Source organism: Rhopalosiphum padi, chromosome 1 (genome assembly GCF_020882245.1).
Source record: "Rhopalosiphum padi isolate XX-2018 chromosome 1, ASM2088224v1, whole genome shotgun sequence".
Lineage (NCBI taxonomy): Eukaryota > Metazoa > Arthropoda > Insecta > Hemiptera > Aphididae > Rhopalosiphum > Rhopalosiphum padi.
The window spans coordinates 55,815,237-55,842,920 of NC_083597.1; the positions used below are offsets into that span (position 1 = coordinate 55,815,237).

A 27,684-nucleotide genomic window follows, 5' to 3' on the forward strand; every position below is an offset into this window, starting at 1 on the left:
AATATGATTTATGTATTTTAATTCATTTCAGTTATTGACTGAAATATTATTTAATAACCTTATGCGCAGTTAACATTATCTTAAATTAAAATTTTTTGAGTGAGGATTGTACCTATATTCATAAATATCCGAATTTACTAAAAAAAAAAACATTAATGTATACAAATATCCATTTTAAAATATTATTCTTTGCATTCCTCAAATTTAAAAATAAAATTATCTAACATATTATAATATTTATAGTAATTATTCAATTATAGGTAAATTAGATAGAATTCAATTAACATTAATTAATCATTAATGTAATATGTTTTAAATGTTTAAATGTTAAAAGTATGCATTTTTTGATAAATTAATTTTATGATCATTGTATAATTATTGTTTATTAATACCATAACATTATTGAGTAATTTGTTGTACTTAAGATACTTTTTTTTGTATAACTTGTTTTTAGTTTTTTTTTTTTTTTAATTTTGTATTTTAACATTTTTCTTAAATTAAAATGTAAGATCAATGTATCATACATTTACAATCATTGGAGTATATCTTTAAGCATGTTTAAATAAAAAAAATGGTGTTATTTATATTTATGTGTCATAATTTGTTATTCAATGTTAACAAGGGTCTTAATTTGCTGATTTCAAGATCAAATTTTTAATAATTTCGACCTGTGAAAATAAATTTAATTTCCACCAGTATTGAATTAATTTAAATTCCACATATTATATTATAAAAATAAATACTATAAAAATATTGTTGGGGAAAATCAGTATTACATTTTATAAGTTTTATCAGAATAGAATGTTAACTCTTAAATTAATATCTATCACAATTTACACGATAATTGAAAAATCTAACATTTTAAAAATAAAGATATTGTCTATTGACCTTCATTAAATACATTGTAGACTTGTATAATTAATTTTAACTTATAATTTAAACATTAAATTGGTCAAAAATTATTGTTGACAGAGTTTATGTTTTACACATGTATTTTTACATGTCAAAAATTAGTATCAGCAAAATTAACATGTTTTTTACAAATAAAATATTAACCAGTAGAATTTACAAAGGAGGTATAATAGTAAAATCAATGACATTTTAAAATTATTTTAGCTATGGTGTTGTTAAAATTTTATTTTTCAATGCGGAACTGATACTAGAATTGGCTGAAACACCTTAGCGTTCCTTTATAATTGAAAAATATAATCAATTATTGCATATGAAAAATAATTGAATAACACAACCAAAACAAGATTTTTAATTTCTCTTCAAGATAATTATTAATCAAATTAGATAACTACATAGAAACTTAGAAAATTATCCTAATAGTATGTAGGTAGTGTTAAATTTCTTACCAAATGAAATAGAAATAGAAAAAATGTAAAAAAAACAATTATTCTTATTTTATTTAAGTTTAATTGAGAATTGTATTAATTTTAAAAGGTTTTTTGTTGTAGGTAAATAATTTGGAAGAATTAAAAAGCTTAAAAATACTTATTGCTTCCCTATTCATTATTTATTAGACATTGAATCTAGTCAGGGACGTACACAGGGGGGTGTTTTGGGTGTTTAAACACCTCCCGAAATACTTGGGTTTTTGCATGGTTATTTACTTATTCAATTTTAATATTAATTTTGTTAGATTAATGTTTGTATCTAAAAAAAGTATTTTAAGTATACCTAATTTTCATAAAAAAATTTTTGTATATTTATTAAAAAAAGTTCTACTTTTCAAAAATACCCTCCCAAAACTTTTTTCTGTGTACGTCCCTGAATCTAGTTAATAGTCAATATTTTATTTGTCCAGTAAGTAGTTGTAGGCAGTGTTGTGCATTATCTAGATAATTTATCTAGATAAAATATAATTATCTTTTTATCTTATCTAGATAAAAAAATAGGTTATCTTAAAATAATTATCTACATAATTATTCATTAAATGATTTAGAAATTCAAATTTTTAAATCCCGAATATTCACTGCATTTCGTCATAATAATAATATTAAATATTATGATAATAAGTAATAACAGACTATAGACAGTCGTGGTGTACACTTGTAGGCAACTTATCTATGTGTATGAGGATCACAATTTAAGATATATCTTAAAACAAATAAATATCTATATTTTACTACATTTACTATTATTTTCAATTGAAAGAAAATTATTTTTTAATTTTTATATTATTATTTAATAACTAATTGAGATGTCTATGTATATTCTTACTCTATAATGATTCCATGACATCTATAATATAATTGCATTTATTATTGGTACATAATTTATTATAAAATATAATATTTATATATTATACTAGGTACCTATTTATAATTAATTGTATTTGTATTATTAAAAAAAAACCTAAATAAATTCAACAATAATTCATCTTATTCTTCATATTTGCTTTGTGTTTAAGAATCGGAAGGTATTCATAAATTACCGAAAGTATACTTATGTTTTTTAGACATAAGTATTTACTGTTAAATTTTCCAGTTTCTTTTTTTATTAATTTATTTACCGCCCATAGTGCTGGACACGCCACTGCCATAGTTACTATCAATGCAGCACCATTAATCATACAGCAATTATAGCATCAATGGTAGAGTGCTATAGTATAGTCATTAATTTCATATTTTATAATCTTCGATAGTTTGAAACTGTAACCTCAACAATTTTTTTTTAATATACAATGAAAATATAATGTATATTGTAATAACGCATTGCCGTGGTATTACTGGTATTGGTATAATGGCATACATATATTTAGACAATTATTATATTATGTTAATATGTTATGAATTATAATTAACATCGCTACGGCGCTACTTTAACTGTCCTCATGGGGTATAGGGTGTGCCGGGTGGCATATTACCATAGATTTAATCATAAACATGCATTAGACAATAAATTAAGATATGAAAAATTGTTTTAAATGTCTGTCTATAGAATTTAGATAATGATTGTAATGTATCAATGTATGCCAGAACGGCTATAGAACTTCCGTACCGATATGGACTGTATATGTATATATATAATATATAATACACAACATATTACATATATAACATAAACCTCTATATAAATTTAATATAATATTTATAAATTTATAATTAGTTATGTGACTAAAATGAGCTATGGCCTAACACTCCCATTTCCTAACGATGATGATAACATTTCAATTTTCGAAAGATGATAAAATATTATAAACGAGTAACGACGATTCAGTTGACGTGTAGATAGCGGTTACAGTGGTTCGCGCAACTGATTAGTGATTACCGAATGTAACCCACCTTATACATAAATTATTTAGGCTAATTATTGTTGTGAAAGTTTTGAACAGTTTCAAAATAGGTGCAATGCGTGAAATATTGTTTTAATTACACGTTAACGATCCGACCTCCTCATAAATTTACGAGAATAACCATCATGTCTAACTAATAATATTAACATCTTATTGTTTAGCCGTGCTAGTAAAATCAAACATAGGTAAAATGTTATCCTTCATATTTATTCGTCCGCGCAAATGTTTGTTTTTAATATGCGATGAGGATTGAATATCTTTCGTTCAAAAAGTTAGATTAATCAGCATGAATACTATTGGTTATGGTCGTTCCAGTGCCCTGGAAACGTATGTACGTGGACAGTGGTATAAGGTATATGTAACGTTGGAAGATGATTATATATGCATAAGTTTGGATGAAACGTATGAAAATTGTACACCTGTTAATGGATCTTTAAATAACAACACCTTAGGTAAAATTTAAACTTTGTTCTAAGTTTTAGTATTTGAACTCTGTAAAATGTATTCGTGTTACAGATTCTTCGGGGAGTCACATTGATTGTGTTGATGTACCAGATTCTGTAGCTAATCAGAAACGTCTTATACGTGTAGTAAAGACAGATAGCAATGGCTTGGGAATTTCTATTAAAGGTGGACGTGAAAATAAAATGCCGATTCTTATATCTAAAATATTTAAAGGAATGGCTGCTGATCAAACTGAGCAGCTTTATGTTGGCGATGCTATACTATCCGTTAATAAACAAGATTTAAGAGAAGCTACACACGATGAAGCTGTAAAAGCACTAAAACAAGCAGGAAAAGTTGTTGAACTAGAAGGTTAGCGTGATATTATTACATTATATTAATGTATTGTTGTATATTTAAATTATATTATATTAACTAAAATAATTGGAGGGGTTTAAAAATAATATCATTTTTATGCAATAAGTTTAAACCAAAAAATGATAATTTTTTACATAGTTTTTAATTTAAAATATTTAAAAAATGAAATAAGTATAAATCTTAGAATTTTTCACTATTATTCTAGTTAAATATTTGCGGGAAGTAACTCCATATTTTAGAAAAGCCACCATCATATCAGAAGTTGGATGGGAATTACAGCGAGGATTTTTATCATCAAATTCACCAATTCATCGCTCTCCGCAGAAGCCTGATGCTCGTTATTTACCATTGCAACTTAGTTGTTTAACCAGAAATTATAAGCATCCTGATCCTGGTATTTATTCTAATATAATAATGTTTATTTTTCATTGGAAATTTATAACTTTTACATATCTTTCAGAAAATAAAACTATTGAGTTACATTCACCAGATGGTATACATTGCTGTATATTAAGAACTCAAGAAGCAAGTGAAGCTACTTGTTGGTTTAATACTCTTCACTGTGCTTTAAATGCTTTATCTTTAAAAGCATTGCATGATGCAAACAAAGTATTAGCAAATATAATGCCTGTACTTGGTCAAATTCATCATATTGGATGGTTATTTAGGGTTAATAGAAATGAGGTTAGTTTATTTTATTTTTTTTAGTTTTTGGTGTTAAAATAATGTCATAGATGTACAAATTTTAGTCATAATTTAAGTCCGATTTAGTGGTAGACACTTAGATGAACTCATTTATGAATTTATGAATGTACAGTAGAAATAAATTAAGTTTTAAAAAACATATTATAAATTATTGTATTAAGTTATATTATAAGGTCATAATACATTTTCAACTATTTATTTTAATCCAAAATTTTAGAATTAACATGTATTTTTAACAGTGATTATAATCTTTTAATTTTTTTTTTTTTAAATATTTATGATTCCATTTATTTAAGATTTATAATTTTTTACTTAATTTAAAGTTGTACCTATGATTTATAGAATATAGATATTTGAAATGTTTACTAAATTAAATTACAATCTACAAAATACAAATTTTTATTTTCAAGTTAATTTACAATGTATCGTTTCAAACAACCCACATGATATAATTTATATAAATAAATAACTCATCAATTGTGCTGGAATGTTCATAACTTAAAAATAATATATCTTGTTTAATATTTTTTGATATATTATTAAATAATTTTTAATTTTTCAGAATGGTTGTTTGCGTAGCATAAGTTCAGAAGAAGAATTCACAGTAAATGATAAATGGCAATCAGTATTTGGAGTGGTTACTAGTAAAGAATTAAGATTGTATGAAGTTGCCCCCTGGAGTCCAGATGCTTGGTCTGCTCCACTCTTTGTTTGTTCACTTTTATCTACAAGGCTGATGAATTCATCTCGTAACTCAGATTTAATCACATTTAGTTTAAGATGTGGTACAGAAGAAGGTATTATTACTCATCGGTTTAAAGTTGATACTCAAAGAGATCTTGCCAGTTGGGCAAGAGCTGTAATTCAAGGTTGCCATAATTCTGTTGCGAATAGAAGAGAAGTAAATTGTCGTAAGTACTTTAGTATTCAATGTATTAGATGACAAATTAGATTATTTTGTTTGTTAATATTAAACAAAATATACCTATTTGTATACATAGGATGTTTATGGCATGGAAAGCCTGCACAATTATCAATTCACTATGAGAATGGATTTACACTTATTGAATCAAAAACCGGATCTGTAGGCCGTGAACCAAAGAAATTATGGAGTTATCCATTTGATAGATTAAAAATGTCTTCTGATGATAATAACAGATTATTATGGCTGGACTTTGGTGATAGCGTGGATATAGTAAGTGTTAATTATTGACAAGATAGATTATATAGTTGATGATGTTAGGTATGGTTTTGAATTAATTTATATTGGACTATTATCAGAACAACAATGACATATATTTATTAACATTAATGACAGTAAGTTATTAGTTTCAACAGTTTATACAATGTTATGTTTGTAGACTATTGTAATTTGTATTAGTAGCTGCTGCATTTAGCCTACACTCTTTGGGGGTATGCAACCATAAGTATGTTGATAAAGTGAAAAAAATGTTGTCTTACACTTTTTTTCTTAATGAAAAATAATTTTTTATTTTCAATCTGTATATATATGTTGTGTAATAAGTAAAATAGATAGTATTATGACGTGAAGGGGGTGTTGCCCTCAGATGGTTGGTGGCATTTTATAGAAAAATTGTTAATAAAGGTTTTTTGGGAGGGGGGAGTTGTCATTCCAAAGAGCGTACAGTTTAAAGTAATTTAAGAGGAATTAGTTACATTTATTTTCAATTTTAAATATTCAAATTAGTAATTCAGTTTGGAATCATATTTAAAATGTTATATGCCACTATTATTTAATGAAATAACATAAATTTAAACTCTAAAGTAATCTAAAATAAATCACAATTATACCTATACCTTCCCAATGTATGAAGAATATGAAGTCATAAGAAATGTAATTTATAGCTATTTGCTTATTATTAGCTATTAGTTTAAATTATCAATTATTTTGACATTAAAATCCAAAAATTAGGTATAATAATTAAGTTAATGTTTTTGATGATAAACTATCTCTACAGAGTACTAATTATAAATTTATTTATTTTAGTTTATTGTGGTAAATTATAAACATTTAATTAATATTAAATTTATTTATTTTAGGAAATAGACTTGGAGTGTAGTCCAAAACCATTAGTGTTCATTTTACATAACTTTCTATCAGCTAAAATTCATCGGCTTGGTTTGTATGCATAACTGAAAATAAACTTTAATTTAAATGGATAAACATTAAATTTATCAATTGTTTTCATGCTATCTGATTTAAACTAAGAATTATTCCACTGACTATTTAAATTAATATTAATATTTGTTACAATTGCATTTATTGATCCTAAACTTTAAGCTCAATAACAATTACATATTTATTAATTTTAAAGTAGAATACAAAAAAAATGTATTATTTAGTTTTGTTGATTAAATTATTGGTAGTGGAATGTTAAGGTTATTAAAGCAAAAATGTTAATGTATAAGTATTTTTTAAATTAATACAATGTAACTAAACCTAAATTAATTTCAAAGTAACAGGGTGCTGTGGCACCGTAACATGCACACACATTCCTACACTTGAAATATGGTAACTTGTCTGTGATAATTCGTTTTTATTTCGTTAAAAATGTAAATGCTATTGTGTATATCGTATATGTGTGTGTGTTAGTGTGTCTATGTGTCAAATTTGTTTTTATCAAAATAACAGTGTCAATTTTTTTTACTTGGGGTTTAAAGAATCACAAATAATTGCTAGTAAATGTTTTTTTTAAATATTATAAAACATTGATAACTATTCTACTTGTATATTATTAATTATATTAATCATTAATATTGACTGCTGTTAAAAAAATTGTCTTATTGTATCATTATTTTGTTTTATATGTATAGTCATTGCACTTATAACTTGACTACTATAAATGAGTCAAATTCAACATTTATTAATTAATTTGATGTAACAATTAAGCTTTTATTTTTGGCATCCTTATTAATCACAACACAACTAACATATATTATATCATAGATAAATATATAATTTATGGTAGCGTAAATTTGTTATACCATAAAATGTTAAATAAGTTAGCTGGATTGTTTTTTTTTTTATTATTATTTGTTAAGATTAATTTTGTATTATTTATGTATAAAATAATTACTCTAGTATTGTTTGTTAATCTTTGATTTAATTACACTTTTTAGATTTTTTAAGTATTTTTATGTTTTTTATCAACTATAGTTAAATCAATTTTTAACTATTTCAACAAAATATACTTATTCGTTAAATAATGTAATCAATTGACAAACAAAAGAAATACAACATTTGGAAGTTGATATTTTTCATTAAAAATAAACTATTACTTCTTTTATTATTTTCCTTACATTCTTTAAAAATATTGCTCTTTTAAATGGGTTTTATTTTATTTGTGATGATAATGTTTATATCTTTAAGCTACAGATTTTGGAAGATAAAATATACAAATTGAGATATTGTTAATTTTCAGTAGGTATGAATAATAAGTTGTTCAGAATTTTATATTTCAATTGTATTTAATGTTTATGTATGTCAATTTTAATTTTAAAATTGAACAATCAATTTATTTATTATTTTATTATATAACAGTTTATTGTACATTAGTCAAAATAACTGATACAGGATTATTAAGAGGAAACTAATTTAAGGAATATAAAAAAAAACTATTGCATTCATATTATGACTAGTTTTATTTTAAAATATGTTATGTAAGCATAATTGCATTATCATCTAAATTTAATACAGCACAACCAACACTTTCAGAAATAGTTATACCACCTGTGTCATCAACATATCCTTGTGCAGTATCATCATCATCAGTCATTTCAGCTTTTGTCTCTTGACATTTTACAGGACTAGGTTCGAGACCTGAGAAATATTTGAACATAAATAAAATATAAAGACAATATCATTGCTTACACAAATACTTTACCATTTTGAACTTGGGTTTCATGACTAAATATATGATCATTGTATCTTTTCAAGCTCACTGTTCCAAATGTGCATCGATTACAAGAGTAGTATGAATTATCCATTTTATCTCGATGATTATTTGTTATATGGCTTTTGAGAGCAGTCACTTGGATGCACTTGTAATCACAATGGGTACATTTGTACGGTCTTTCTTCAGAGTGGCGTAGTTTATGACGTCTAAGTGAGTTATGATCTCCTATATAATATACCAAATAGCAGATTTTTTCTTTTCATGAAGAGATATTGTTATTTATTACCAGTTTTAAAATTACAATCCTGAGCATCACATTTAAATGGTTTTTCACCAGTATGTTGCCTCATATGCACTTGCATCATGTATTTAGTTGCTGAACCATGATTGCATACTTGACACACATAAGGCTTTAACTTCAGATGAACATTTTTTGTATGAAGTTTTAAACTTTTTGAATTAGCCAACACCATATTACAAATTACACATGTCTTTTCCATATACCTATGAAAATATTTTTAAATCAGATAATCTAAGTGCTTGAAAACTAAAATGCTATATAATTACCATCTTTCTTTATTCACAGATTTGGCTTTTGAATGGAATACTCTGTGATTTTGTAGCTTAATTGAATCGTCAAATTCTGCACCACAGTCTACACAAGATAATGTTTTATTGTGTTTCATTGATACATGATTAACTAAGTTATGATATGTTGTGGTTGTATATTTTTTACAAACCTATTAAAATAAAAATATTGGTTAAATGTACCTATACTGATTGTTATAAATACAGTACTGAAATTAAATAAATTAATATTTAGTTTATATCATCCAAAATAATATAGCTTAAGACTAAGAAATTAAACGTAACAACGCTATATTGACTACAGGAAAATTAAATACAAATTAATATTTATTAGATTAATTTCTGATTCCCTTTAAGCACATAAATCAAGAGGCAAGGGTTATTTAGAAACAATTCTGGCGGTTACTAAGATCAAAAATTGTTTGAATAATATACTGATTTTTAACAGAAATAGTGTTCCCTATATACTTTAACTTGGTATCTTATGCATATTATTTTAAATACGATTTGCGGAACATGAAAGTAAACTACTACTGAACTACAAATCTTTTAATTTATTTATTGTGCACACTATGCACATAAAATACAATCTTTTTTTTTTAAATGGGAAATGTATATTCTTAATTTTATAGTGTAGACTTTTGTTATATCATATGTCAAGGGAACAGGAAAAAGTTTGAGATATTGAGTTTTATTAAAATTCTTAAAAAGATTGTTAAATCATTTTAATGCTTAAAATACTAATACTAAATGCATATCAATAAACTACAATAATGAATAAATACATTTTTTTTTTTTAAATCTGTAAAAATTAATTGTAAGGACATTTAATTTACACTTATTTTCAATTTCACTATATTGTACATGAATGACTACAAACTCGTGAAAATCACAATCACTGCTTAATTTTTTGTTCTAACTGTAATAAAATTATTATTTGTGTATTTTTAGATAACGAAAAACGATTAATTTTATTTTGAGTTATTGAGAGCAAAACGCTATTAAATATAATGGTAGTTTCAATGGGATTTAATGTATTTGAGATAGCGAGTTCGACATAATAACACAGAATTCTCTGATAATAAGAATCTTCTATATCTGGTTAAATTTTAACGAGTTGAATATTTAGGTTTAAATTTAATTTAAAAACATTTATATACTTTTTGGTTTTGAACATTAGACACCATCAGTAATCAATCATCATTCAAGTAGTCAATAATTTGTTATAAAAAATTGGACTGCATACAATTAAAAATTCCAATTTGAATACTTATAATACAATCAGTTTTGGATTGATAACAAAAGTTAAAAGTTGACTCACCAAATTGTATTGACAAATTTTAACAAAACTAAATACAATATTAAAAATATTCTTATATACATATATATAGGAAAAAAATTGTATAGTGCATACATAGAATAGATGAGTTAAAAAATTGTTAGTTTAATAAGCCTAGTTTCATGCTAATAAGGGGAATCAAAAATCTATTTTGTAAATCCGTGGTTAAAAAAAATACGAATGGTAGTTTTAATTAATGAATATGTACGTAAATTGTTTTATTATTAATTAAGGATTCTCTCAAGAAACTTGTCCCATAAAACTCCTTTCTTAATGTCACAATATTTTAGAGTTTTACTAATAATGAGCTTTAATACAAATGTAGTCAATTCTACTAATTAATATGAAATAATTCTTAAAGTTTGAACAGATTACTCAAAAATACTCTCATATCATTTAGATGTATGTCTAAAACATTTTGTTTTGATAGACCCGTATCAAGAATGATATAAAACTAATCTCAAAGAAACATTAAAGGAAAACATTATTTATAATATATTTATATGTTAATGAACATACTTGACAGTTAAACATATCAATGTCAATTTTATGAACCTTCCATAAATGTATACGACAAGCATTCCATCTTGGTGTGATAAAATCACAATTTTTTTCACTACATTTATAATCTTTACAATCATTTTGGTGACATAATGAATGAAGTACTTTAGAATTTTCTGAACGAAATTTACGTTTACAATGCTCACACCTAAAACAGTCACATTTTTTTGTTATTCAGATAAGTCAACTATATAAAAAACACCTATAAATTACTTTGAAACATACTCCATATCTTCAAAATTATTTTTACTTAATTGAATACTTTTACAACTGTGTTCTTGTTGTTTATTTTGATTATTTTTAGGAACATTTTTTAAATGCTGAAAAATAGTTTAACATTAACATAATTTAAGCTAATAAAATTACTTTTTATTGGAAACTATTAAAAAAAAATTACTTCTATATACCTAACTTGAAACTAAAATTAGAAATTATTTAAATAATTGTACAGATTAAAAATCCAATATAAAATAAAATAATTTATAAATAAAAATCTATAAATAAGAGAATGAAAGGTCCAATTAAGTATTTAATAAAAAATCTAATTTTATTTTTGATTACTTGAGCCATATGTTCTTTACATTTATCCAATGTATTATAGGTCATTTTACATAATGTACACAAAAAAACTTCAGTTGTTCTTGTTGTATTTGATGTGCCATTATTAACTTTGGTTTCTTGTTGTTTTTTAATCTAAAAAAAATTAATTAGTATGATAAAGTGTGTTAACTTAAACATTATTATTTAGAAGGTACTTCATGTTTTTCTTTAAGATGCACAATTAAATTTTGTTTTCGAAATGTTAAGTATTCACAATGTAAACATTTGAAACGAATTTTTCCTTTTTTTTTTTGATTTTTTTTTGAGAATGTTGTATTCTTTTCTGGTGTATAGTTAGAGTGTAACTTTACATTGGGATCAATATTTATAGTATTTATAATATTACTATCATTGTTTTGATTTGAATTTTCTGGAACAACTGTGCCTGTATAAAAAAAAACACAAACATTATTAAACTTATTATAAATAGTATTCACTATTCTGTATGATAAGTTATAATTTGTTATAACCTAGTTGTACATTTAATAATGATTTGAATTGTCATACAAAAAATGTTTTAGAATATGTTAAGTATATAATATGGATCAGCAATTTATATTATACATATATTCACAAATAAAAATACTTGGAAAATGGTTTGAAGTTTTTAAAGATGTACAAATTATAAACTATTTTTAATTATGTACAACAAATAAATTGAATTGGCAATGTAATTAACTAAAACTTATAAATTAATAAGTAATAAAATATTAAGATAGTTAAATAAACAATATTGATAATTATATTCTGATACTGATTTATAATAGAATAGGTACTTCCTGTTATAAGAGACTACTGCTATTATTGTGACTACCACCCAAGACTACCTCTTTTATTTAAGACAACTAAAATTTGCACACTTTCCTATTATCACAGACTAACTTACTGGTTTTCATTTATATTAAGATGACGTTGCACCTGCATGTACAATGTCCTCTTAACAATTTAATCATATTTAATTTTTGATTTTTTTTTTAATCTATATGTATTGCAGGGATGGCCACATTTGAATTTTATATATATGAAAAAAAGATTTAACTACCCAGTAATCATTTGTTATATATTTTACACGGTGCATGCCGTGCTACAGCCACACTTGGCAAACGTTTAGGTAGAGACCACATGTCCATATCAAAATTAAACGGCAAACACAACAACTTTCATTAGACTATTAGATTACTGCGAAATTATTGCAAAACAGTCTACTTTCTGTCACCTGAGAAACATCAGATTACAAAAACTAATAATATAGGTAATAATAGATATATATAATAATATTATAGATATAACAATTATGAATTGTGACGCTAGAACGCAGCACATGGATAACATTCAGCTAATTGTGATAGTCGCAATAATGGAAGCCGTCTTGGGTAGCCATAATTTCATCAAGCAATTCCGGGGCAGACAGAAAAAATAGCAAATTAATTAATAAATAAATATTATTGAATCATATTAGCCATTGGATATGTATTACAAAAACGACACAATAGGTTATAATGTTATACACTATATTATTATTTTATATTTAGCCTATCATTGATTTATAAATTATTTGTTAACAATAACATTTTGACTCTCGATTACAATAATTATTTGAAAAGTTGTTGAAATTAAACAATTTCATTCATATACACTTAGGGTATAAGTATATAATTTATGAGTAACATGACTCAATATCACTATTCTTATAAATGTAAGTCAACTAAAAACAATTTAAAACCAAGTATTTTTTTATTAACTATTTTTACCGCTTTTAATAATACAATTAAATTAAATATTTTAAATATATCAAAATAAATATGTAAATAAAATATGAGATATAACTTACAATTTAATAATATTTGTTTATTATTCAAAATAATCAATGGTAATGAGAAATTAGATTTATCCATGTCAATAAAATAAAATGAAAGTAAAATGATTAATTTTATAAAACCAGGACAAATCAATACAAATTAACACTTAATATAAAAATCATTATAATGAGTAATATGAATCAAACATAATATTATTATGTCATAATGCTTGGTGAGTATGGGGCAGGTATAACCCATAAGGTAAACATTATACACAATACATAATATTATATTTATTCTGTCATCTTGTGATAAAATGTAAAAAATATTTGTTATGGGTAGTAAACACTAAACAGTAAAAAGCTCAAAGTACACATAGGCTATATATACAGTTGAAACACTTGAATACTTGAAACCACAGTTAAAAGTTTTAAGTTTATTATGTTAAAAACTATACAATCAATGATGATAAATGATGATAAATGATATCACAAACATAATATTAATATTTTTAATCCATGATAATATTGATAAAACCTGTTTATTTTGAATTTTCTACTTTTTAGAGATATAAACAATTGTTTTTACTGTACATCATAGCAATGATTATAGACTATAGTATCTACTTCCACTCAGTTCCACATCTTTCTTTATCAAACTTAAATTTCAAATAGCATTCAAGTTCGTTTAATGTTTAATGTTTCATTTCATAAACCCGGAATTTAAATAACATTAAAAGATTGGAACACTTGGACGACAGCTTTAGATAGTTAAAATTTAAAGCCCATTACTATATTATTAGTTCTTATTCCATAGTGATTGAGATCCAAAACTCGTGTATACATTGTAAAAATTATAATATTTTAGTTCATTCTTTTAAAATAATTTACTCATTTTACTCACTTGTTTAACAAAATATTTTAAATAGTTTAAATAGTCGAATTAGTACTTTAATAAGCTCAACTATGCCGACCTGGAATCAAATTCAAAGTCAATTAAGAAACCCACAGAACCCTGTTGTATTCTTTGACATATCTGTTGGAAGAACGGTAAGTGTCTTTTCTTTATTTGTTATGATTTATAAAAACAGTGTATATTCAAAATAATATAATATTGAGCCGTATAAGTATTTTTAATATATTAAAAACTAACTTTTTGTAAAATTATATGTTAACTATTCATTGAAAAAAAATAATTTAATTGTATTATACCAGCGTTTCCCAAACTTTTTCTTTGACAGACCTCTTAAGAGATGATAAAAAAGATAGCGGACCACTTAATAAAAATTAAAATCAATTATAAATAATAATACTAAATTGACAACAGGAAGCTAACACTATGTATTAAATATAATTTATCTTTTAAAACTTGATATTCTGTTTTTAAAACCCATGACAATAAGCTTTGTTAAAAACATGAGAATGATTAAAAATAGTCAAAAATAATAAGAATTAAATTAAATCTATACAATTGCCAATTCCTGAACAATTTAATCTTATAAAAATTTAAATTAATGTTTTTCGCAGGAAATTGGTAGATTAATAATGGAATTATATGCAGACATTGTGCCTAAGACTAGTGAAAATTTTCGCCAATTTTGTACTGGTGAACACAAAAAAGATGGAATTCCTTTTGGGTATAAAGGATGTTGTTTTCACAGGATAATTAAAGATTTCATGATACAAGGTGGAGATTTTGTAAATGTAAGTTTCAATTTTTAAATGATATAATATACTAATTGTATAAATCATTATGCTTTACAACAATTCCCAATTATTTGTCTATGATTTAGGGTGATGGAACTGGGGTAATGAGTATATATGGAGCAGATACATTTTCAGATGAAAATTTTAAACTTAATCATGACGCACCTGGACTTTTATCAATGGTAATATTTTTTTATAATTATATATAAAATGTACAAATAATTTTTTATATTCTTCACAATAGGCAAACAGTGGTGTAGACACCAATGGATGTCAGTTTTTTATCACTTGCGCTAACTGTAACTTTTTGGATGGAAAACATGTGGTATTTGGTCGTGTCATAGATGGGTTGTTGGTAATGAGAAAAATTGAAAATGTTCCTACTGGTCCAAATAACAAACCAAAAATTCCTATTGTTATATCACAATGCGGACAATTATAATAGCTATAAGTTGTACTTTCTTTCTCATATATTTTGTCGCTCATTTGTATGCATATTAAAAATAAATAAATATCAAATTATACTATGAGTAATATAGTAAATATGTTTTTGCTTCTAAAATATAAAGCTAAATGCAGAGTTCAACATATCCCTAGTATTAAAGGGACTGACAGTAAGCGTATTAATTTTTTTTTAATGTTTGAACATTGCACAGCAATGTAGATGAGAAATCTACATACATAATAGCATACCATAAATAGGGTATATAATTTTATTTTGAGAATGGTACCTAAAAAAAGTAATCAAAACTTCACAATAATTAAATGCATGAAAATGAATAGGAAGAAAAACAATAAATTCATAAGAAAAATACTATTATAAGTACAAGATATTTATAATGAAAATATTAAATAATATTATAAAAACTAAATCTTAGATATTAATGTTTATATTATTAACTATTCAAAATTGTTTTTTATTTTTTAAAATTAAATCAACATAGTTATTCATACATTCCTTAACTTTATCTACAGATTCAGAAGTTCCATATTTCCCTTCCAACATCATCCACTTATTAAACAAACTCTTCATCTTTTTAGGAGCTAATTTCTGTATTGTCGCCCTTTCTAATGCATGTCTAAAATCATAAAAATTAGATTTATATTATAAAACAAACTATATTAAATATTTCTTGATGGTTAAAATTAAAGTTTTCTTACCTTGCCAAATCTATTCGGTTAGATTTTATTAACATATCTACATATATACTCCATACATCAATACGTGAAGGATAAGATGTTAAGACATGTTCAAACAGTGTCTGTGCTTCTTCTGGTGATCCATCGCTATTTTCAACCAAAGCAAATCGACTAATCATAGTGACATCTAAAAAGTAAAGAAAAAAAAATATTACAAAATCATATTAAGTGGACATCAAACCCTAATCTGAGGTCTCCACCTTTGTTGTTAATACATAAACCATTCCAAAATATACAATCAGCAGTTTCAATTTTGTGTGTTTAGCTTAAATATAAGAGTATATATAGTATAAAACTTAAACTTAAAAATAAAACATTATCTGTGTTTTCTCATCGATTTTTATAATACAATTTTTTTTTTTATTATCATTTTCATAACTTGCTTAAAAATTAAGAAACAGATGATGAACATATATAATTTTCTTATCTTTAATTTATAGGTAATTTCATTTCAATATTTAAGCTAAATACATTTAATTGAAACTGCTGAATATATATTTTGGTATAGTATGCGTACTATGCGTTAGTTTGACAGAAACAACATACATGGGCACATGTCCTATTAATATATTATTATAGTTCATAATATTGCATAACACTATCAATATTGTAGATAATTGTTGATATTCATATTTTACTTATAAATTATAATCAATCGAGATAGCGACTAATACAAATATGATCTAGTTATAAAATATTAAAAAAAAAATATATATATTATCTTAATTTTGTGTATATTGTTGGTGTACTTAATATTATACCATAATTTCATGTACCAGCAATAATATGTTTGTAGATGGTTTTAACAATCATTTTTTCAGGATTTAAAACTTTACAAACATATTATAGTATTTAAGAAAATATTAATACTATTTAATTAACATTTAACAATTTTTACTTCCTAATCCACTGCATCCTATTTTGTAAGTTTTGTTTGTTTTTATTCATAATTTCTCATGAGATTTGGGGATTTTAGAAATTTAATATATAAATTAACATACGTGATTTGGTCGGAAGATTTGATAATGCTTTTTGCAAAATAAATCTTGCTTTGCCAGATTTATTAAGTTTGAAGTACACAGTGGCACAGTGTAGATAAGCATCAAGAGAATCACGAAACTTTCTATTTATCTTTGTAATTAATTCTTCTAGTTCCTAAATTAAACAAAAGCAATTGAAATAAAGTTTATTAAAAACTATTATATATTATATTCAAACTTTACTTTTAACTTATTAGATTCTGCGAAAATATCCAATATTTTTATATAAATCTGATACTCATCATTAGAGCGTAATGCTTCATCCATTGTTTTTTTAAATGATTCCTAAAATATAATTAATGTTATTAGGTATAATTATTATTTTTTTTTTTAGTTTTAAGTAATAACTATCAATATGATGATATATAAATATTCTTACAAATGTTACTTCCAAAGCCCAAAAGGCAAATGAAGAACATATAATATCAAATATATACAAATGAAGATGTGTAATTCAATTTTCTTCCCAAGTAGCAGTTATAAGTATATAAAAATAGGCTAAATTTTTAATCTCTTTACCTTAGTGCCATATAAATTTTCCAAATTTAAAAGTGCAGTCCAAATATTTAGTTTTTCTTGTTCTTCTCTAGTATCAATAATAGACAATGCTCTTTTAGCGATTGCCCTTGCTTTTTCTACTTCAGTAGCCTATAAACCACAATAATAATATGTTTAATAAACAATTGCCCATTTGCTATATAATTAAGGATTAAAGATTTTTTGCATAATAAAAATTATTATATAGTTTTTTAATAGTTTTACAAATGATATAATCATTATAAAGGCTAAATTCAATAAGCCGGTTTTATGTTTGTGTATAAATATTGTAAAATAACAATTTTGCATGGTTAAAAGCAAAAAGTTTTGATACATTAATCAATTATAAGTTTTAGTTATTTTAAAATTAATTAAGTATTTAATAAATTATTACTTGTAAATGGCAAGCCATGTACTTAATCCAAATAAATGAGCTGTTAGGATTAGATAATACTAATCGGTCAAAGTGGTCAGCATTTTGAGGGTTTGTTTCGATCTGAGTTAATTCCTCTTCAACTTTTCTGAGTCTTAATTCTTCTTGTTTTTGTTCTTCACGTCGTTGAGATACATTTGACTTCCGTATTTTTTTCTTTTTTGGCTCATTGTCTTCGCCCTAAAACGTAATACATAAGTTGTAAAAGTATTACAAAGTGATTGTGTCAACATGAATTTTTGCTCCTTACGAAAGTTAAGTTTACTAATCATTATTTAATTTAATTAAAAACTTGTTGTGTCTTACTTTGTCAGAATCCTCCGATTCACTATTGTTTTTATTGAAATAATTATGAGTGACATCCCACTCAAATCCAATTCCTTCGTTGGTTAAAATTTGTTTTTTTTTGTGCATAGTCTTTTTGCTCATTTTTTCTTAAAAATTTAATTTGTTGATATATGAAAAACGTGTTTGAAGCGGAGTTTTTTTTACATTCATTCAAAGGTGATAACAGTGTATCTGTTCATTTACAAATAACAGAGGGTAGATAAGAAGTTGTCAAGATTTAGCAGGTTACTAACGTTAGTAATACAAAATGGAATTTGAAATAAAAATTAAAAAGTGTGGTACGATGTTTTTTGTTGTTTTATTATGATAATGGTGTGGTTTTTTGTCGTTATTTCGTGAGTTTATGTCGTTTAGTCGTATTTTATCATGTAAATTCTCGCGGTTAGAAAAAAGATTCACAGAAAAATACAACTAGGTAAAAAAAGACACTAAAAAAATTCAAAAATATTTTATTTTTAATTACCTATAAGAGCTTTTCATTTATTTTATGCTCTTATTTATTTATTGAAATGAGTAGAAGTTGCAGCAGTGTATGATACAAAAAATAAGGTATAGTCATTGCCAGATAAATTGAGACAATTATTTAGGAAATACGAAAAATACAACAAATTACAAAATTAAAAAAAAAATTTTTTTATTTTATTTTGTAATTCAGTAATTAAACAATCTATAAATTTCAGTGAGATCAAGTGATGTAAGGTTAACATTAAATAATAAATATATTAAGTTAAAATTTAAGTGCCTAGGTAACTGATGAGGACTTGCAGAGGGATCAATTGATGGACATGAATGTAAAGGCCAAGGGGGGTTAATTATTTAATAGAAAACGACACCACGTCCATTTTAGGCGCTTTCTGGGAATGGTGGTAACAAAAAACCCTGAGATCAGGGGTTTATGGTGAACGGTGGTTGAGTAGATTCGAATGAAAGCGCTTTGAAAAGATTTTGGCAATATTTTTAACGAGTTGAATTGAGTAATTTTGGTGGAAAGTATCATTTGAGACAAAACATGGGGCTTTGGTTATTTAGCTGAAGCATTTGTACTGGAATGTTTGGATATTGGATTTTATGAATGTTAGTAGATTGCTGCGGCTCCCCATAACTGGATTCCCTGGATAGCCCATAACTGCAGTTGCTATTTGTTATTTTTATTATAAAATATAAATAAAATAACAATCAATGCTGTTAAAATTACATTACTTTTTCAACACGACATTCGCATTACGATTACTTGCTCATAAAGTTATCAGTCGCTCGAAAGCGGAACTGTGCCGCCCAAAGGGATACGTCCTCTTACGTCACGTTAGGAAAAACACATATCTGATGACCTGACATATGCAATATTTCACTAGGCTCTCTTGCGACGTATGCACTGTGCACTATGCGTATAAAAAAAATTAAACTTTCCTATAGCCAAACTCGACAAGAACATATCATTTCTAAATTAATTTTGAATCTAATTTCGATAAGCCATACTACTACATACAAGCTACTAAGCTACTTAGTATCGTCTCTCGTCTCTGACCAAAACATTCAAAACCATCCCCACTATTCATCAAACATCGAAATTATTTAAATCCAGGACAAAATATACAAATATATCCGTTTTTCCGAAAATAAGTACATTACAGTCATTACACTTTACTTGCTAATAATACTCAAATAATTTTCGAGCATTTTGACAAGAAAAATAAAATTCTATAAATAAAAAAAATTATATAATATAATAAAAAAAGATCTAGGAACTAATCCAATTTCTATATAATTCCATATGAGTATATCTTCCCCCAATCCACCCCTGAGTTGAGCTTTTAATTGTACTTACTTGTTGATATATATATTATATCTAATTACAATATATTATATAATATTAACTAGCCGACCCGTCACGACTTCGCCCGTGATTGGTTGTTTATTTTGCCTTCGGACCATGATATGTAGAATTTTTTATTCAAATATTATTGTTTAATGTGATCGGTAAGTAAATATAAAAAACGGTTAATAAAAACGGATTGAAATTTTTCTAGCGGTATAAATGATAAATATATTTTTACTAAAAATAAATGCTGAGTAATTTATGGTTGATAAAGAATTTTATAAGACTCCTGAGTATATGAAGTTTTTTGTTTTATCTCCTGTTGAAATTAAAATCATAAGATGATTCGGGTCCCCAGTTGGAGAAAATCCCACGTATAATTGTCCACGTGAAAAGCACTCTGTACGAAGATCTACGCCAACGTACTTGAATGTTTGACTATATATTTGTATAGATTAATACGAATATTGGGTATACGTCATGTTGTCGGTGTACGTGCGATAAACTTCTAGGAACAATATTATTCATATCAAACATAATACAATTTGACGAACAAAAAGGTCAGGTTGCAGGTAGTTGTAAACCCGCAGGCCGCCGTGTCGCACAATATATGTATGTAATATAGGTACAATTGTTTTTAATTTTTTATGAACTTTATTTATTTTTTTTTGACAAAAGTGGTACTAAAACCTTCAGCAGAGTGTCGGGTATAACAGTAAATAATTTCAGCCAAATCGGTTCAGTAGTTTTCTCAGTTAGCGCGGTCGTAGAAAAACCCTTAAAATTCTATATAATAGTATAGATAAAGCTGACCAAGTAACATAGGTGGAAATAGGGGGGGGGCTTAAGGGAATTAAGCCCCCAGAAGTTTAAAGTACAGGTCTACTGTAGTATATTGCTCAGCCCCTCCGCTACTATTAATTTCAAAAAATTTCCGTTTATGCCAAGTAAAGTGTAGTGCACTTAATTTTGGAAAACGGATTAATTTTATTAGAGATAAAGATAACAATTTCTATTTTTAAAAACGTTTTTCTAAATCTTTAGAAAATAGTGTAGTTATTTTTTTAGCATATTATTTAATATTTTATTTTATTGTGTGTATATTGTATTTATAAAAATAAATTATTTTACATTTTATTTTATATTGCTTGACTATTTGACTAATGTGTGTGTAATATATTTTGTGGTATTATAATTTATAATATATTTATATTTTATTAGAAAGTAAAGTGTAATGCACTTATTTTTGGAAAAACGAATACATTTGGATATATTTTGACCAATTATCAAATTATTTACTTCTTTTAATTCTGAGTTCACAGCTATCATAAATGCCCCTCTTGTCTCTTCTATTCTAATATCTAATGTTCTAATGACTTTATTAAACAAAGGTCGTTTATAATTATCTATAGGTACGGTTCAACCGTTGTTTTCCCCATAATATTGTTTTTGTTTCATTTTAAAATGCAAGCTAAATACATTAGATTAATAATTTTATATTCTTATCTCAATTATTTTTATTTTTCATAATAATACGAATCTATACCATCTACTTTATAAATATTAAATAACTATATTGAGTTTATGTATTTTAATTACCTATCGAGCCTATCGAGGGTATCATTTATTCTGTGATCATAGTTTTATACAGGGTTTATAATAAGTAATAATAATTAATAATAAGTATTTAGGACTTGGGTACTATGCCGCCATGGTTATTGGTTTTAAAATAGAAGAAAGAAAATTAAAACACATTAGTATAAACACTAAAATAGATATTTGTAATTGTAAAACTAAAACTATATTTCAAACTATATATTTATTCAAATGCTTTTATTTATTCCAAAACATACTTCTTCCAGTGAAGAGTGAACAATTTTTTCATAAGACATTTGTTTGAATTTCAATAGTCAATTGTTGTAACATTTTTTGGAACAAATGTTTTATGGAACTACAGATATTGTTCCATTTTATAGGTGAACGGTCACATAGATCCTTCGACAGCTAGATCCCGGTGACTGACGCAAGAGGATCCAATTGACGCGAGATTAAAATGACGTATGAGGATCTAATTGACGGGGGATTAAAATAATCATAAGGATTTTACAAATTAATTAATTTTTTAATAGTATTATTAATTTTTAATTATCAATGTATTTAAATGCTTTTACGTTATTAGTAGTAACACTAGTATAACAGTTGTTATCTATAGCATAATCCATATAATTTTTGTTTAATAGACAATTAAAAAATATTTTCTATTATAACCTAATGTTTTAATTATACACGCATAAATTATTTCATAAATATAGCTTTCATAATGTTAGGTTTCGTTTATACATCTAATAAAAAATTAAAATGTAGTAACTGAAGTATACTGAACATTTCACTTCTTAGTTAAAATAGCCAAAACTCATGTCTGGTTACCATCTTATGTTTTTTTTATATTAATCAGAATAGTATACCTATATAACTTAGTACAACTATATAACTATAGCTACTATTACCTACATTATTATTATTGCTTAAAAGTTTTAACTTAATTCATATTCTCACTCTCAGTCACAGAGGTTAGTCGTAGTAAGTCCAGTGGTGCCGATCTATATTTCATGTTAGGGAAAAAAAATGCTGGTGTTAGACCCACCTACTAAAAAAATGTTTAGTTAGTTACGATCGAATGGTACTATATTTATTTCTAACTATATACATACAAGATACTGCATAACAAACTATTTTTGATTATCACCCACCCACCCATAAATATTTCTGGGGAATTTTCCCCAGTTCATACCCGTGTTCGGCGCTACTGTTAGTGCATATACCAAATACTGTATATTTTAACGAAAAATGACGATTATATAGGTATAATTATCTATTTTGTTTTAAGTTATTACAAAAATATTATTTAAAGACATCAATTCGTGTATTATTATTTAACACTAACAGTGAAGTATTCAAAATATTATGTAGATTAGTTATAAGCTGTTTATACTATAAACTTATTAACACCTGCAGTGGCGGCTCGTCAGGGGTCTTTGAGACGAAGGACTCACCATAAAAAAGTGGTAAAGCAATAAAAAAGTTTGAAGAAAATTGTAGTACCTATAATTTAATATTTTTATCTATTTGGAAAATAATTATGATGGTTTTCGATATTAATATTGATTATTGATAATATTATAATATTTTTACATTAATAATGAGAAGACGGGTGTCATTCAATAATAATACGGGCGAAAAATATCGATAACAACAACTAATTACTAATTTATGCGATGCCAATGGCAGAAACTTCAAACTTTGAATGAGTCTAGTCTCTGCAATGTACTGAACAACATCTATACAATCTACCCCGCCCTCCGCCTTGTCGTGCATATACAATTTGTATAAGTAGGTACACAATTGAGTCTCTCGAACGGCAGACTCCCGAATAAATTTAAATGTCTGGCTAATAATAATATTATAATATAATAGTACAGTATATATAATCTATGGATATGGATCTATCATATTAATCTATCATCTATGGCAATCATCAATCTTCGCTATTCGTCGGAGACGATTGACGGTTGTAATAATTTTAACGGAGACAAAAAAATAGACATGATTTGTATGTTAAACCGTACTTTAATATATATAATATTTAACACGCATATGCCGTTCTGTTCAGCTTATTTTTATGAAATATCTCAATATCTTCAATTCGAAACGCAGTAAAGACGGACGAGGAAAGGTGTTCCTGGGTCGGCGATGTGGACATTAAATATGACACAACTAAGTTTCACAAAAAAAATCGATGTTTACGTGAGTTTGATTTTCTATACTTTTGGAGCTTTAATTTACTTTTTTAGACATAAAATAAATACATACATACTTATTGCACCGGACAATCTGCTAGTTACTACACGCCGGGTGACGTATACGTATATGCATATTTTATTCCCGAACGCGCGATGCATAAAATACGTGAAACCAAAAATACATAATCGTCATATTAATATATTACCAGACCCATTTTATATAATAATTTATATTTATATTAATTGTATAAATAGCATTTTTCATTTTTAATTGGCCGAGTACTTGACTAATAATTTTTTTCTATCCCTAGCAAAAATAAAAAGTTTTCTGAAAAGACGCATTAATATTTTTTTATAATTGTTTAAATTTTGAATTTTTAAGACATTGGATATTCATTTCATATTTCTGTGATAACTATTTCTGCTCAACCGATTTTTGTTTTTTTGTAGTAATTTAAAAACGAATTACTATAGTTATTTGATAATTTTAACAAATGTTAATGTTTACATTTCTTATAAATATTATAATTTTCAAAATATTTTGACTATACACTTATAGTATAAAATAAACATAACATAATACCATAAATAGATGCATTTACTATATATATATATTAATATCGCAAATTATCTGAACATATTAACATTAGAAACTATATAAATAGTATGAGTAGTAATACGTATGTATTATTCCTAAACAGGACGGTACCGAAACGGGAATGATATAGTCATATGTGTATATAACGAGTCGAATGTGAATAACTGCTTGTATTTAGAAAATTTTGATTTTGTAAGGCCTTCTTTATTATACGTAGATCATAATCTATTAACTATTTAGTATGTAATACATTCAACTTTTAAATATTTTTAAAATTATTAATCATTTAGTTCAGCCAACCCGTAAACTGCTGTATAGCTACTATAGTATGTCACTATAACGAATTTGTACAATTTGAATTCAATTTTCAATGTATAATGCATTAATACATTGTGTACAATGTAAAATTATGCTGGTCAAAGATGGTCTTATTTGTTGGTGAGAAATTTTACCAAACAACTATTGAAATAATAAAATATAATTTAAAAAAAAATTCAGGATATACAATATAAAAATAAATCCTATAATATCACAAAGAGTTCTATAAAAAAAACATAGATCTATCATATTATTATAATATTTTTCATCTATGGCAAACAACAATCGTCGTCATTTATAGGAGACGATTAACCATTCTAATATTTTATTGAACAGTCGTCAAACAACAGCCTTCAGTACATGACAGGTGCTCTCATTTTCATAAAAAATTTCAATAATTTCATTCTGAAGCGCAAAGAAGACGAATGAAGAAATAAGAGCTAGCTGTTTCTTCGGTGGCTGATGTGCACGTTTGAACTTTAATATGGCACAACTTGATTTCGCCGAAAAGCGTCGAAGGATACTTACGTAGGTTAATTTTATTCCTATAATTTTAGGGTAGTAATAAATTTAGTTTTTATACTTTAAATAAATATTTATTTACTTGTACAAGCTGCCACCCCGATTACTTAAACCTATATTTTATTTCCGATAGCCGGCAACCGGCGGGTTATTGTATACGACCCGTTTTAAATTCTTAAACGATGAATTCTTTTTTTTAATATTTTATTATTTTAAAGTTCTAGATAATATTTTTTTTCATAGTAAATTATAATAATTATTATATTATTATAAGAATATAAAATTTTTATTTTTTGTCTGGTCCACAAACTGTTTTTAATTTGTGAATATGGCATGAGAGTTCTAAAAGGTTAAAGTTAAAAAATAGCCAAGAATAAAATAAATTCGTAAATTATACCTTGGATCCTGGACGTAGCAATGAATGTATATTGATTTTAAAATTTTCTATCTGTTATGAATTCTGATAGCAAATATGATATATTTAGTACTTTGGGTGGTTAATAGTAAAATAAAATAAAAAATTTCAGATCTTGTCATAATATCGGAAAAACTGGAATCATTACGCTATAATATACTTGTAAAATTTCGACAAAATTAATTCATTTACTAAGTTTTAATTCAAAAATGCTAATCATAGAATGTTGAAAATTTTACCAACTGTCTACATTATGATTTCCTATACATTGTATAATTATAAAAACATTTTAACAATTTTAAATAATTAAATTTTTTTTTTTAAGCCGATAAAAATGATTGATAACAAATATGATTTAAAATTTAATACAGTGTTCCTCATCAGTCACTAAATTACTGCAATAAAAAATGTATAGTCACGATATTATATTTTTATAAACATTTAAAATCAAAATTTTGACAAATCTATACAATTTTCAAATTATTTTTTCATCAGATATTTATATATATAATATTGTCTTTTTATATACAAATTTAATAAAGTAATTCTCATTAGTTTTTTTAAATATAACAAATTTAAAAGGTTTACTGGAAAGTCACATTATTTTTTACGACTGAAGTTCAATATTTTATGACTTATTGAGTATTAATTTTTCATCCCCAAAAAAAACTATTTCTTGTAAAACGATTTTTATATTGTGTTATAGACTATAATACTATACATAGTTTAAAAACAAATAATCTTATACACCGATAACATAAAGTCTTAACTAATTTTTTATGAGAGTATTTCTTATTTATGTTATTATTTTAAAAATATTTTCAAACTATATATATATAAACAATGTTCTTTATATTTTATTATTACAAATTTTTAAAATTTTTAAAATGTTCAAATTATTTTTTTCATTAGTATTCATATAAATATTTTCTTTTTATATCTACAATTTTAAAATGTTTTATAGGAATTCTCATTAGTTTTTTTAATGCAAAAACAAAAATAAAACACTGGAAACTTATATTATGACTGTTTGAAGTTCAATATTATATAATTTATAAATAAATTATTAAAATATGCGTCTACATCGATTACATCATCCAGGTAGCGGATTTTTCATAAAAATGAATATATTTTATTTTAAGTTTAAAAAGTAAATTGATTACCTAAAGCATTGACTAGTGACTAGGTACTATTTGTTACAAGAAACCACAATAAACAAAATGTATGAATTTTTTTCTATTATGATAGGTGTCTTCATACACAATATCTACAGACAGAGGTAATTGCATCTAATGTAATAGATAAGTAAGATTAAGTTA

At 25.2% G+C, this 27,684-nt stretch overlaps 4 protein-coding genes across 7 annotated transcripts; 2 read left to right on the forward strand and 2 right to left on the reverse strand.

Annotated features, from left to right (window-relative positions):
* Positions 1–3,257: 3,257 nt before the first annotated feature.
* Positions 3,258–8,139, forward strand: LOC132917885 (beta-1-syntrophin). The gene is made up of 7 exons (XM_060978863.1): positions 3,258–3,753; positions 3,818–4,117; positions 4,329–4,517; positions 4,584–4,807; positions 5,391–5,739; positions 5,830–6,023; positions 6,890–8,139. Exons 1-7 carry the CDS (start codon positions 3,588–3,590, stop codon positions 6,980–6,982), a joined length of 1,515 nt encoding a protein of 504 aa, XP_060834846.1. The 5' UTR covers positions 3,258–3,587; the 3' UTR covers positions 6,983–8,139.
* Positions 8,140–8,472: 333 nt separating this feature from the next.
* On the reverse strand, positions 8,473–14,077 carry LOC132917886 (zinc finger Y-chromosomal protein 1-like). Of its 3 annotated transcripts, none has more exons than XM_060978865.1 (9): positions 13,665–14,077; positions 11,989–12,218; positions 11,795–11,926; positions 11,459–11,553; positions 11,192–11,381; positions 9,313–9,485; positions 9,032–9,249; positions 8,734–8,970; positions 8,473–8,669 (listed from the first exon to the last, which is right to left on the reverse strand). In XM_060978865.1, the coding sequence occupies exons 1-9, from the start codon at positions 13,726–13,728 to the stop codon at positions 8,506–8,508; spliced, it is 1,503 nt and encodes a 500-aa protein (XP_060834848.1). In that variant the 5' UTR covers positions 13,729–14,077; the 3' UTR covers positions 8,473–8,505. The 3 variants fall into 3 exon arrangements, with proteins under 3 accessions (XP_060834848.1, XP_060834847.1, XP_060834849.1); XM_060978864.1 differs by having other exon boundaries at positions 11,447–11,553; XM_060978866.1 differs by lacking the exons at positions 11,192–11,381; positions 11,459–11,553.
* A 176-nt stretch (positions 14,078–14,253) lies between these two features.
* LOC132917889 (peptidyl-prolyl cis-trans isomerase H) lies at positions 14,254–15,862 on the forward strand. 2 transcript variants are annotated; one of them, XM_060978868.1, is made up of 5 exons: positions 14,254–14,478; positions 14,561–14,681; positions 15,159–15,335; positions 15,425–15,520; positions 15,583–15,862. In XM_060978868.1, the coding sequence occupies exons 2-5, from the start codon at positions 14,598–14,600 to the stop codon at positions 15,778–15,780; spliced, it is 555 nt and encodes a 184-aa protein (XP_060834851.1). In that variant the 5' UTR covers positions 14,254–14,478; positions 14,561–14,597; the 3' UTR covers positions 15,781–15,862. The 2 variants fall into 2 exon arrangements, with proteins under 2 accessions (XP_060834851.1, XP_060834852.1); XM_060978869.1 differs by having other exon boundaries at positions 14,254–14,467.
* A 293-nt stretch (positions 15,863–16,155) lies between these two features.
* LOC132917888 (protein RRP5 homolog) lies at positions 16,156–19,254 on the reverse strand. Its single transcript, XM_060978867.1, has 7 exons — positions 18,855–19,254; positions 18,510–18,728; positions 18,098–18,226; positions 17,762–17,863; positions 17,540–17,693; positions 16,500–16,665; positions 16,156–16,417 (listed from the first exon to the last, which is right to left on the reverse strand). The coding sequence occupies exons 1-7, from the start codon at positions 18,975–18,977 to the stop codon at positions 16,243–16,245; spliced, it is 1,068 nt and encodes a 355-aa protein (XP_060834850.1). The 5' UTR covers positions 18,978–19,254; the 3' UTR covers positions 16,156–16,242.
* Between the last annotated feature and the right edge of the window lie 8,430 nt (positions 19,255–27,684).

Coding starts and splice junctions, on each gene's coding strand:
- LOC132917885 (XM_060978863.1), top strand. CDS start 3,588: ATGAATACTATTGGTTATGGTCGTTCCAGTGCCCTGGAAACGTATGTA. Junction 4,518..4,583: donor TTATAAGCATCCTGATCCTG/GTATTTATTCTA, acceptor CATATCTTTCAG/AAAATAAAACTATTGAGTTA. Junction 6,024..6,889: donor TTGGTGATAGCGTGGATATA/GTAAGTGTTAAT, acceptor TATTTATTTTAG/GAAATAGACTTGGAGTGTAG.
- LOC132917886 (XM_060978864.1), bottom strand. CDS start 13,728: ATGGATAAATCTAATTTCTCATTACCATTGATTATTTTGAATAATAAA. Junction 11,927..11,988: donor ATCTTAAAGAAAAACATGAA/GTACCTTCTAAA, acceptor AATTTTTTTTAG/ATTAAAAAACAACAAGAAAC. Junction 11,382..11,446: donor GATATGGAGTATGTTTCAAA/GTAATTTATAGG, acceptor TGACTGTTTTAG/GTGTGAGCATTGTAAACGTA.
- LOC132917889 (XM_060978868.1), top strand. CDS start 14,598: ATGCCGACCTGGAATCAAATTCAAAGTCAATTAAGAAACCCACAGAAC. Junction 15,336..15,424: donor AAGGTGGAGATTTTGTAAAT/GTAAGTTTCAAT, acceptor TCTATGATTTAG/GGTGATGGAACTGGGGTAAT. Junction 15,521..15,582: donor CACCTGGACTTTTATCAATG/GTAATATTTTTT, acceptor TCTTCACAATAG/GCAAACAGTGGTGTAGACAC.
- LOC132917888 (XM_060978867.1), bottom strand. CDS start 18,977: ATGAGCAAAAAGACTATGCACAAAAAAAAACAAATTTTAACCAACGAA. Junction 18,227..18,509: donor ACATGGCTTGCCATTTACAA/GTAATAATTTAT, acceptor TGTGGTTTATAG/GCTACTGAAGTAGAAAAAGC. Junction 17,694..17,761: donor CAGAATCTAATAAGTTAAAA/GTAAAGTTTGAA, acceptor TGTTTAATTTAG/GAACTAGAAGAATTAATTAC.